The sequence below is a fragment of the Lepidochelys kempii genome, chromosome 4, assembly GCF_965140265.1.
Source record: "Lepidochelys kempii isolate rLepKem1 chromosome 4, rLepKem1.hap2, whole genome shotgun sequence".
Classification (NCBI taxonomy): Eukaryota; Metazoa; Chordata; order Testudines; family Cheloniidae; genus Lepidochelys; species Lepidochelys kempii.
Genome location: NC_133259.1, coordinates 44,321,316 through 44,333,902, shown reverse-complemented (window position 1 = coordinate 44,333,902; position 12,587 = coordinate 44,321,316). Strand labels below are relative to the sequence as shown.

Below are 12,587 nucleotides of genomic sequence, written 5' to 3'. Positions count from 1 at the left end.
AAAAATGTCCTCTTCCCCCGCCCCCCATATGTAATTACATCCCAAAATGGCACTGACTGGATGATAATATTCAGTTCTGGACCCATGGCTTGTTTAAGGGTGAATATGTTGAGACTCAGTATGGCTAGAAAAAAAAAAGAAATTTAGGTCACCAAAAAGCCAGAAATCTCCCCCTTTCCAATAGCATAAGTCTTGAGATTCTCAGTAAGAAAGATCGAAAGAGACCTTAAAACTGAAACATTAAAACGTACAGAGAAGCTACTGTATTTTAGGTAACTTGTAAAGTTAACTCCTTCTTCCCCAAAGTGCTGTACTGTTGGACTTATGGTACTGAGGCACCTGGCTTTATAGTACTTCTAAAAGTACATTTTCAGCATCATATACAGAATATGTGATGGTGTGGAGTGACATAATGATTTTACAGGCATTGCATTTGTCCCAGCCATGCAGGAAGAACTAAAAGATTCTATAGATGTGGTTTAATTAGGCAACAACTTTATTCACTTAACATATCTGGGAATATCCAGCAATAAATGGTATAGTGCAGATAATCATTCTTTCCTTCATTGTTTCCATTGTTTCCCTCTCTCTTCCCAGCCTGGACGCAGCCCACTGTTGGCATCTTCAAATCTGGACTCAAATCTGTACCTGTGATTTCGTCCTTAAAAAATGAACAAGAACCATGAACCTTAGCTGAACCTGATCAATGTCCATGTCTGGGGGGAGGGGTAGCTCAGTGGTTTGAGCATTGGCCTTCTAAACTCAGGGCTGTGAGTTCACTCCTTGAGGGGGCCATTCAGGGATCTGGGGCAAAAATTGGGGCTTGGTCCTCCTTTGAGCAGGGAGTTGGACTGGATGAGTGCCTGAGGTCCCTTCCAATCCTGATATTCTATGATTAATCCTGCGTCCTTGTCTCATCTCTCCCTAAACCTTCATACTTCCACAATTATTACACCATGGGGAGAAATCCCATCTGATTAAAGACCCTCATTAAAGATCTCTAAAACACTGAACATTACACTAGTTAGTGTGTTTTGGAATATTGTTGTAGTGTACTCTCTGTGTGTGTGTATTATATAGGGAAAGGAACTGACACTGCCCTTTATGCATTCACATTTCCTACTACAATATCCAAGGGAATTTAAAAAAAAAAGCCTTCCATTTACAGGAAAGACACACACACACAAAACTTGTCTGCAGATGCTCAAGGTTTTTTCAAGAACTGTTTGGCTCATTGCTACTGGAAATAATATTTAAAATCACACTGCAGAATTATGCCTCTAGTCTTCTGTAATAATGTTAACATACAAGTGTCAAGGGCTTGCTGTAATTTAGTTGCAAAGAAAGCATTACAGATAATTGCCATTGACTAAACACTTTACACTGAAGAATAACCTTTAATTCTATTCTGCGAGCTGATCTACATATAGTAATTTGCCATTAATTATACGTATTAGGAATTATCACTAAAATGTGTAAAGTTATGCTGGGAAAAACCATCCATGCCCACGTAAACTTAACCAAGTTAATACATCAGAACTAAAATGGGGAAATTTAGGAATTAACTTTCACCAGTATAACCTGTGAAATTCAATACCAAAGGATGACACATTTTTTAAAGAACTGAATTATCTTTGACTACTATCAACGTTTGCAGTTAGGCAAGACAAGACACTGATAACGGTATGTCAAACCCCCCACGCACCCACACACAAGGGCATAAGATGATCACAGAGTGGGGTCAGGATGAAATTTCCCAAAAAACTGTAGTGCCCAGTTGGCTAAATGCATTATAGACTTAATCCAACTCCCACTGAAGTAAATGGGAGTTGAAGATTGACTTCAATGAGAGCGAGCAAGACCACTAAGATTTCCTATGATACTGAGTTTCCCATTAGATTAACCTAGTCTATAATCTGACTGTGTATGGCAAATCCTTTTTTCCTGTGTCCAATATTCCCTCCCCGTGTCGCCCCACCCCGCTACTCAGCAGTTTTCTTGGAAGCCTTTTTAACAAGTCTCTTGCGAGGGGGTGAATTTTAGATTGGTTTTATGGGAATAAAAAGCCCATGGCTGGCCCAGATCAGCTGACTTGGGCTAGTGAGGGTGTGTATATCTACGAAAACTTGGGCTGTGGGCCTGAAAAATTGCTGTTAGGATGGAAGGTCCCAGAGCTCTGGCTCCATCCTGAGCCTGAACAACCACCCAGCAATTTGTAGCCCAGCAGCCCAAGTCAGCTGACCCAGCCCAGCAGTGCCAGTTTTATCCCCAGGTAGATGTACTCACTGCCTTTTTGCCAAGTAAGATTGCTCTTCATTATGGTTCCAAGTGTAGCTGCTAGGCTTGTAAACAAGAGCAAATCTAAAAAAACAGCCATGAAAAGTGGGGTCACTAAATGGATTCAATATTCCAGCTGTGCCAAACACAGTCCAAGTCAGCTGCTGAAAGGCAAGGTAAAGTTTGGATGAGAGGTTTACTATTCCAAATATCATTTTTATTCATTATCATTATAATTTCTTAAGTGTGAGGGGGGTGAAGCAGGAGAGGAATAGGGTGAATCTGGCCCACTAGCTAAGAGAAAGAGAGAGCAAAACTAAAATCATCCCTGGTTTTGCCCATCTGTAATCATGGCATTGTCACTTTGTACTACATTAGGCTCTGATTTAGGAAAGCTTTGTTATTTTATAGCAATAGGGTAAAATTTTCAAGAGCACCTTAGGTGCCTAAGAGACATTGACTTTCAATGAGGCTTAGGAATGAGGTTACAGCTAAGTGACTTGGCACTTTTGAAAATTTCATCCATTTTTTTTAATCTGGAGATTCAATTTGTATCTTGTTCCCACATACACTAAATCAGGCCTTATGCTTACTTTTGTTGCATGATATGGCAGCAGAAAACTAAAATAAATCTCATTCTGTGGATGCATCCCAAAATTACTCTGGCATCACATCACAGATGAGGGCGGCAATAGCCTCTCTTTACATGTCACTAAAGCATGTGCCCATAGAAAACTCTGTGCAGTTCTGGGCACCTGGATAGCAGAGATATACTGAAATTTTGAGGGAATTGAAAAAAGAGCAATACAAATTAAGAGGTTGGAGGGAATTACTTCTGAGCAAAGACTAAAATAACCATATGATAACTGGATTTGAAGAATGTAAATATCAACAGGGGAGAGACATTGATTAAGGTGCAACAAGGTAGTATATCTAAGAGTAATTGGATTAAATTGACCAAAGGCAAATTATGATGAATATCATTGAATATTTTTTAACAGTGGAGTTTATTAGATGAGAAATAATCTACCACGGAATTGGTAGAACCCCTATTGCTTAATTCATTTAAAACTGGGATGATACATTCAGGATTACACAAGAGGGAATAATCCTGCATTGACAAGAAGATGTAATAAGTTTATTTCTTAAAGGCCAAATTCTGCTCTTACTTGTATACATGCAAGTCCACTCAAGTAGAGCCACTCCCCTGTAAGAGCAGAATTTGATCCCTTGGTTTTATGATGTATAACGTCAGCTCATGCAAGCTCTCAGAGATGTAGCTCCTTTATTTGGTGTTAAGGAAGTAAACTGCATGTCAATTTACTCCAGAAAAATAATGCAAAGTTCAATGAAAACCTATAATTAAGAACCAGAGTTTATGTTAAATGACAACTACTCGAGTTATTTTACATAGGAAGGTGTAATGGTCCTCACTTGGGGTCTGGTTGGAGAGCAGGGCCTAATGGTCACAGCCACAATCCTTGACTACCAAGGGGGTTGTGGGGAGGGGATCCCGGACCCTCCCACTCCACCAGGCTCCAACCCAGGACCCTTTGGACTACAAGTAGTCTGGCAGCGAAGGCTGCTTAAGGCTATCCTCCCTGGGCCTCTTCCTCTCATACCCTCTGCCGGGGTCAGCTTAGTTCAAGTCTTCCCCTGGTAGGGAAATCCAAACTAAAATAAGTAAGAGGGGGCTATCAACGTCCAAAGGTTATCAACCTTTCTGGGGTGGGTCATCCCTTCCCTGCCTTTGGGCAGCTGTGTTAGAGCCTTCCCTCTGCTTTGTGCTGCTAGAGCTGTGGGATGCTGGTCTGCTCACCTACAACTCTGCCACCCAAATATGCTAATTCCCTGGCCTTTTAATTCCTCCAACAGATGGAACATTTGCTCCAAGTGTGGTGGGGTGAGGCTTGCTGAGCACAAAATAATCCCTTAACCCCTTGTTGCCCAATGTGGGGTTTGTACACCTCATCATAGAAGGATGCCTGTAAACATCAATGTTCTATTATATTTCCACTACCCTGAAATGGGGGTAGTTGAATGCTTTTACTATTAGACAAGCTGAAGGACATCATTTTTCATATATAAATTGCCAAAGAATCATGCCATATCTCACAGCGATACAATTGCTATAAGGTAGTATAGAAATGGAAGACAGAATAGTCCGGGTATTCTTTCCTTCTTTTCCTAAACTGTCATACACCCTGGCTATGCACAAATTCACCATAGAGGTGGGTGCATTTCCATGGTGGGTCAAAAGATTCCTGCATACATGGTATTGCATCCTCACTACCAAACTTTTGGGAATGAGGCTGAGTTAAAAATTGATGAACAGCTGATATTAAAAAAGATCAACTATTAAAAATACATTTGTGGAAATATAGAGTTTAAGAATGTTTCTGGCCTGTAACAAATCAATGCCCTGCCCCTTGTCTGCCCCTGCCCACTGACCTGTTCTAAGGAAGAAGAAAGGAGGCAGGCGGCACTATCTTATCCTCTGTGCCCAGGCCCAAGGGATGTAAGGGGATTCTAATGAATCCCTTTCATTCCCTTGCACAGGAAGGGAATTGTTCCCAAGCAACAATCTATCCTTAAGGATCTGCAAATCAGGATAAATACATTGAGCTCCTAAAAGGTGTATTTCATGAGGAGAATCCAAGACGTTTTAAAGACAATTTGTTGGCAGCTGCACACTAGGCCCCTGTGGAGGCAAATATCAGATACATAGGAATGCTGTTCAGGTTTCTTTTATGGGAAGCAACTAATCACTACCAAAGATTTCTTTTAATACCACTTCATGTTAACAAGAGTAATTCCTTTCATTACACCATAAGCTTCTTTAATATTGAAGTACACAGCTGAATCCCAAAACAGCACATCTTCCAAGTCATGAGCAGACAGAGGAACAAAGTATTCTTGTGATTCTGTTCTCTATTGCCCACCACTTTGCCAATGACCAGGTGTTTGAAAAACATGCAAAGGGGGTAGAGAATACGTTGTAGTGGCATTGGCTGTGGTACCAGGAGTTTTCAGAATAGTACAATGAAATGGACTAGCTTGAAATCTATGTGGGGTCTGGATCAGAGTGTAGATACCATAATAGGTGTATTTACTTAGTAAGTGTTATCTGATCTAACGGTATGCGCTGCTAGAAGTACAGACTAGCTTCTTGTTTGTTCTAAATACAGTAGGTGTTAATTGCACATTTAAGTCATTTCTTCAGCATCCTGTAACTTCAGAATGCTAAAACATTTTCTTTGACAGCCATGCTATTCATTCCTTATGCTATGAGTGAAAGGTATAGAAGTGAGGGGGAAAGAAAATGCAGGGGAAAAGCCAAATATTCATTTTTGAGGATGGGTTTCAAAGAACCAAGTCAGTGAAAAGAACCTCCTTAATTCTGAAATTACTAGAATGGTGCATTTTTTACTCAATTCCATATGTGTTAGACCACACCCTAAAAGTACATAGGTCCTGATTCCGCACACCCGCCGTATGCGCAAACCCCAGTAACTTCCATTGGAAGCTCCAAACATGAAGGAGCTGCAGGATCAGGCCGATAGATAGTGAAGCTATTTGTTTGTAACTATCTGTTCCAGGTTGTCAGTTATTGGTATTCTGCAGAAGATTTTTCAAATGCAGTGCAGGAAAAAAGCTGAAGGTAAAAATGTAGAACTTGTATATAGGTCTTTGAAATGAATTCCAGTAAAACTACAGAAAATAACTTTTCAAGGTTGAATTATGTGCGTACTAGATGCATTTTCTATTTCAAAAATAAAATCACTGCAAAATAATCAGAATGCTTCAATGGTAAAAAAGTGCTTTCCTCATATCGTTGGTTTAAAAAAATCCATCCTCTTTCCAACTACTGAGCTACATGTTACCCTCCTCCACACAATATGGATATTAACCAATTGTGATCATTTACAGGCAAAACATGAAGGGTAAGAGCAGCCATTCCACTTCATTCTCCCTCCTTTCAACTTAATACTACCGAAGCACTTCAGTACAGTAGAAGCCCTCTAGATCTGGAGGGTGAGAGGCAATGGAAGCAGGGAACAGCCATTCTGCATGTTCTCCTGGTGACTGGACACATTTCCAATTGAAAATACAACAGCAACTCCCCCTAGGCAGTTCATCCTCTACCTCTCACCCCAGCCATGCAACTACTGGGAAAGAAGCAGCCCAGGATGCTGTGCAGGGGCATTTCTCCTCCCCATGGATACTCCTGTTACTGGCACACATTCTGAGAACTGTGCAGATATCTAGATACCTGCAAACTGAGAGGACTGAACACCCTTCTTACATAAGAATGGCCACATTGGATCAGACCAATGGTCCATCTAGGTCAGTACCCTGTCTTTTGACAGTGGCCGATGCCAAGTGCTTCAGAGGGAATGAACAGAAGAAGCAATCATCAAGTGATCCATCCCCTGTTGTCCACTCCCAGCTTCTAGCAGGCAGAAGCTAGGGACATCCAGAGCCTGAGGTTGCATCTCTGACCATCTTGGCTAATAGCCATTGATGGATCTATCCTCCATGAACTTATCTAATTCTTTTTTAAACCCCATTATATTTTTAGCCTTCGCAACATCCCCTGACGAGTTCCACAAGTTGACTGCGTATTGTGTGAAAAAGTACTTACTTTTGTTTTAAACCTGCCGCCTATTAATTTAATTGGGTGACCGCTGGTTCTCGTAGTATGTGACGGAGTAAATAACACTTCCTTATTCATTTTCTTAACACCATTCATGATTTTATAGACCTCTGTGTAGGGTGACCATATTTCCCTATGCTGAATACAGGACACCTGGTAAAACTGCTCGAATTCAAGCATGTTCAATGGCAATCAGTCAGAACAATGCAGCACTCCTCCCCCTTCCCACCAAAAAAGCTATAAAAACTCCAGGGCCCAGTAGGGGAAGAGGGGGTCTCGGGGGTGCGGGCCAGGGTAGGGCCTCGGGCATAGGCATAGTATGACTTCTATTTTGGGGGCAGAGGCCAGCGGGGCTCAAGCCAGTTCCATATGGCGGCTCTGTGGAAGAGAGTGCCCCCTCCGACCCCTGATTCATCTCAGCAGGCCACCCAGACTGTTTTGGTTGTGGGGGGAGGCACAGCCAAAAATTATAACTCAAAGGTGGGGGGCTCAGCTCAAAAAGTTTGAAAACAGCTCAGGGTGCAGGGCGGGGGTAGCTCAGAGTGTAGAAAGAGAGGTAGCTAGGGGCTGTGTGAAGGCAGGTAGCTCAGGGTGCAGGGAAGAGGTTGCTAGCAGCTATGTTCGGGCAGGGGGGTGGCTCATGGTGCAGGGAGGGAGTAGCTAGGGTCTGTGTGCACGCAGGTGGCTAGCTCAGCATGCAGGGAGGCAGTCCCAGGTTTATAATGGCAGAAGTGGCACCATGGAGCCAGGCCTATGCTCAGAAGGGACCATGACCAGCTCTGCTTGCACTGCGCCCCGAGACCTCCCCCCCACACCCTCACTCCTTGCTCCTCTTGGCCAGCCAAGGGCTCCTCTCGGCCAGCCAAGGGCTCCTCTCCACCCCCTGGCCCAACCCTCCAGCTCCTTTCTGCCCCCTGGCTGGACCCCAGTGCACCTCTGGTACCGGGCAATCTCTGCTTCCCACCACCTGCGGGGCTGCGCCTGTCTCCCTGGAGCTGAGCCACCTGGGACTGGTGCAGAAGCCTGGCCAGTTTTGGAGAGCAGTGGAGGGGGGGGGGGGGGGACTTGGCTGGGCCCCTCCAGGAAAGTGAGTCCTGAGGGAGCCTGGCCAGGGCAGGCCCTGGCCTAGCTGATTGCACCACTCCCAAGAGGCTGGAGCAATTCCCCGCTCTGGGACCAGCCCTGGCTGTGCTGCTGGCTCAGCCCAGCAGACACAGTCACCCCCCACCACGGTCAGTGAGTGCAGCTGGGAGCAGTGGGTCTCTGGGGGAGAGGGCTGGGGGGTGCTGAACTATGAGGAGGTGGGGAAGATTGTGTGTTAGGGCACTAGGGAGTGGGGGTTCTGTGTGGGGTGCTGGGCAGTTGTGGCAGGTGGGACTGGGGGTGGAGGGGCGCGGGGAAAGGGTAGTGTTTTGCAGGGTGCTGTGCATTTGTGCAGGGGGTCGGGGGCGCTGGGCATAGCAGGTGCGGGGGGCATGGCATGGGCCCACCCGCAAGTGGAAGGAGCATGTTGGCAGTACAGGGCCAGGCAGGCCACTGTGTGTCTGGCAACTGTCAGTTTATGGCCAGTGCCCTGCACTGGGCTGGGTGGGGCAGAGCAGGGCCGTCCCTGCCATGCCATGCCCCATTGTCCCTGGCTGGCCCCTCGCTCTGGAGACTGACCTCCCTGCACCATGCTCAATTGCCTCCATAGGGGCCCACAAATATGTTTGGAACTGGGCCCACGAAGGGTTAATCCAGCCCTGCAGGGAGGGGGTAGCTAGAGGCTGTGTGCCAGGAGGGCTCCCCGGCGGTCCCTGTTCCCTGAGGGCTCTGCCAGCCATGGACCCATGTTCCCCACCCCTGCAGCTCTTACCGGCTGTAAGAGAAAACGGGGCTGGGAGCTGAGGCATGGCTTCAACCCCCTGCAGCAGCAGGAGAGGAGGCAACACCATGGCCACCTGCTCCATGGCACCAGCCAGAGGAGCAGCTGCCCCACACTGCCCGGCTCCAGCTTCCCATCTCTGAACTGACCAGGGGGCATGGAAGAGAAGGAGGAATGGGTGGGGGCTGAGGGGTAGAGCTGTCCCCTGGACTGCCCTGCACTTGCACTGCAGTTTGGGGGGAGGCAAAATCCTTGGCACCCCCCAACTCTGCCCATAGGCTCAGGGGGCTTCTACCCCATGGGGAGCACCAGGGATCCAGGATCCAGCTCTGCCACTCCTGGCTTCAGCAGGGGGGAGGGAGAGAGAACACCAGCGATCGGGGCTTCAGTCCAGTGGGGGGAGAGGGTGCCAGGGATTGGGGCTTCACCCCCACGGGAGTGCTGGGGATCATGGCTTCAGCCCCATGTGGGTCGCCAGGGCTCAGGTGTTCAACCCCGCAGCTCCCAGCTTCATCGGGGGGGAGGGCGGGGGGGGAATGCCAGGGATCCGGGCTTCATCCTGAGGATGGGGTGGCGGCACCAGGGATCAGGGTTCAGCCCCGTGGCTCCCAGCTTCACTCCCGCAGTGGGCGTCAGGGCTCAGACTCTGAGTTTCAGCATCAGTGCCCAGTGTCCTTCTTCCCCCCCCCCCCAACAAAAGGGCTTGCGGACCCCCGTTGAGAACCCCTGCTTTAGGTTTCACATAGGGATGGGTGACACACACCCTGGCCCCACAGGGCTGCCTCTCCTCCTACCTGATGTTGCCTTTTCCCACCTCTCCCCCTGGCCTGAGACCACCACATGCTCTCACTGATTGGCCACTGCCTGCCTGCGCTCATCTGCCAGTCGCAAACAAGATGCAGCTGGGGCTGCGCTGACCTCTGACTGACCAGCTGGGGAGTGGAAAATACAGGACAATTTGCCCATTTTTTTAAAAAAGGCAGGACACCTGCCAGAGGGTCTAAATATGTGACTGTCCTGTTAAAAAAGGGACAGATAGAGGTAGGGTGACCATCATATCGCTCTGTAATCATCTCTTTTCCAAGCTGAAAAGGCCCAGTCCTTTTAAATCCATGCTTATAGGGAAGCTGTTCCAAACTCCTAATAATTTTGTTGCCCCTTTTTTTTCCCTCCACTTCTAATATCTTTTCTGAGATGGCGCAACCAGAACTGCACCTAGTATTCAAGATGAGTGCGTATCATGGATTTATCTAGTGGATATTTTTCTGTCTTAATATCTGTCCTTTTCCTGATGGTTCCTAACATTCTGTTAGCTTTTTTTTGAGTGTTACTGCACATTGAGAGGATGTTTTTAGAGAACTAGGCACAATGACACTATATCGCTATTTTGGCACCAGACCACCTTGCCAGAGTACATCAACAGAAAGGGCTATTTTTCTAAAGTTGTGCAAGCACTGGTAGATCACTTCGCCAACGTCAGTGTTGGCTGGTTAGGAAACATGGTGCTCACATCTTTAAGCAGGGACTCTCCCAACTGTGGGGGTTTACCACGGAAATGACATTAGTGATCCTGGGGAACCCAGCCTACCCTTTACTCCTGTAGCACATGAGGCCATACACCGACCACCTCAACAGCACCAAGGAAAGATTCATCTGCTGACTCAGCAGGTGCAGAATGACAGTTGAATACATTTTTGGTAGACTGAAGGGGCAGTAGAGTTGTTTACTCACAAGATTGGATCTCAGTGAGCTAATACCCCCAATGGTTATAGCTGCCCGCTATATTCTGCATAATATCTGTGAAGGAAAGGGAGAAAAGTGACTGCCAAGGTGGAGCGGCTGTCTGCTGAGTTTGAACAGCCAGACACACAGGCTATTAGAAGAGCTCAGTGCAGACCTATACAGCTCAGAATGGCTTTGAAAGAGCACTTTAACAGTGAGCCACAATAACACGTTGTGGTGTACAGTGCTCTACCTCACCCTGCTATTTGGAGCCTGTTAGGAATTGTGTGTTGCTTGGTGTACATCTATGAATAGAACACGGTCAATGCACCACACTGATTTTGTGATGCTTTGTGTACATTATTATACTGTGTTTGTTATTGATCCTATGAGTTGTGTCACACTGTACACGAACAAGTAGGTGGGTGCTTTAACTATGACCAGGCAGATCCCAACATATGCTGGGAACTAATAAAGATGAATTATTTTCAAAAATAGTTTTACTGAGTAACAAAAACACTGCAAAAAATTATGCGCTAGTTAAACGAAATATATTAAAAGCTTCCATAAATTTATGGAACAGCACTTAAGAAGGGAAAGGATCATTCATGTCCATTTTAGCCACACACACACACACACCGACCAGTGACAGCCATGGTTCCTGTATGCGAAGCTGTGGTTGGACTTAATGTCCCTTGGGGTGGAGTAGTAGGTGTAGGGAAGCGGCCTGATGCCACGTGGAATGTTGACAAGGGGCATAGAGAGGTGCTGTAATGGAGCTCTCCAGGGACTGCTAAGGGTGGCGAGCCCAGGATTGTTGCATCTGTAGGTCCACAAGAGCCTGTAGCATCTGTGTTTTCTGCCACAGAAGCCCCATTATGTCCTAATGAATCTCTCACCTTTTCCTGCTGGGATTTCTGGGCCTGTCTGCTGTCCACTTTCCTTCTCCAGGCTGTCTGCAATGTTCACCCTCCAGGCCTTGTGTTCAGCATCTCACTGAACAGGTCATTCTGAGTCCTCTTCCTTTTCCTCCTCCTCCTCCTCATCAGGCTCAGGCATTCCACAGGTGTGGAAGGGGAACCCCTCAAGACTCTGATGGAATTTCAAATGGGTCCTGGCTCATAGCATCGCTGGACACCCTTGAGTCGATTGTACCCCATCCTCACCATCATCCTTGCTGTTCATGCCAGGGGCTCTGACTCAGGGTCATCAAAAGGTAGTCACAGTGGTCTGCAGGGTGGTAGTGGGGTGTCCACCAACTATGGCATACAGCTATTTATAAAAAGCTGCATGTGGTATGCCTGCCACAGTTCCTTTACTGTCACCCAGCACTGCTAATGATCCCTGTCATCATCCTTCTCCTGCATATCCCAGGCAATCTGCTCACAGATGTCCACATTTCAATGGCTGGTCTGCAGCTGTGCTTACACAGCCTATTCTCCCCCCAGGCTCAGGAGATCCAATATCTCCTGTCTATTCTAGGCCAGAGCACATCTGGAGCATGTAGCTAGCATGGTCAGCTGGGCAGTTGCACACAACCATGGAGAGCTGCTAGGTGCACTTGTGAAGACTGACAACCAGGAAGAGGCTTTCAAACATTTGCAGAGTTTTAACATAGGGGGAAGCTTCCCCACTCTGTGATCCCTGGGCAGGGGAGTTCACAATTCTGATCAGAGTGGTCAGTGCTGGGCATTGTGTGACTATTGCTGCTGGAGGACTGTTAGGGTTGACATAAGCAATGTAGTGTCCACATTAGCACTGTGTTGGCCTCAACATATCTACCATGGCTCAGTGCCACTAGGGGAGGTGGTGTTACTAGGTCAGTGTAATGGATAGCTTATATCGGTGGGAAACAAATTTAAGTGTAGACATATGCACAACTAGGTAAATGCAAAGTTACATCAACCTAACTTTGCACTGTAGACCAGGCATCAGAGTTCCCAACCAATAGGCAGGAAAACCCACCTAGGGGTAACTGGTATATCTGCATTGCTGTCAAAGAGCCAAAGAACAGCAGTACAGCCTGAAAGAGCTACTAATGGATGAGCCTTAACAGGTTCAGATATT

At 46.6% G+C, this 12,587-nt stretch overlaps 1 protein-coding gene across 1 annotated transcript in view; it reads right to left on the bottom strand.

Annotated features, from left to right (window-relative positions):
• Positions 1–494: 494 nt before the first annotated feature.
• The window catches only part of LOC140910382 (UPF0462 protein C4orf33 homolog), a 112,935-nt gene continuing 100,842 nt past the window's right edge, over positions 495–12,587 (bottom strand). The window contains exons 7-8 of the mRNA XM_073341120.1: positions 2,287–2,361; positions 495–661 (exon numbers count right to left, since the gene is read on the bottom strand). Of these exons, the coding sequence (XP_073197221.1) occupies positions 637–661; positions 2,287–2,361 (100 nt within the window). The 3' untranslated portion in view covers positions 495–636. The remainder of the gene's footprint in view (positions 662–2,286; positions 2,362–12,587) is intronic.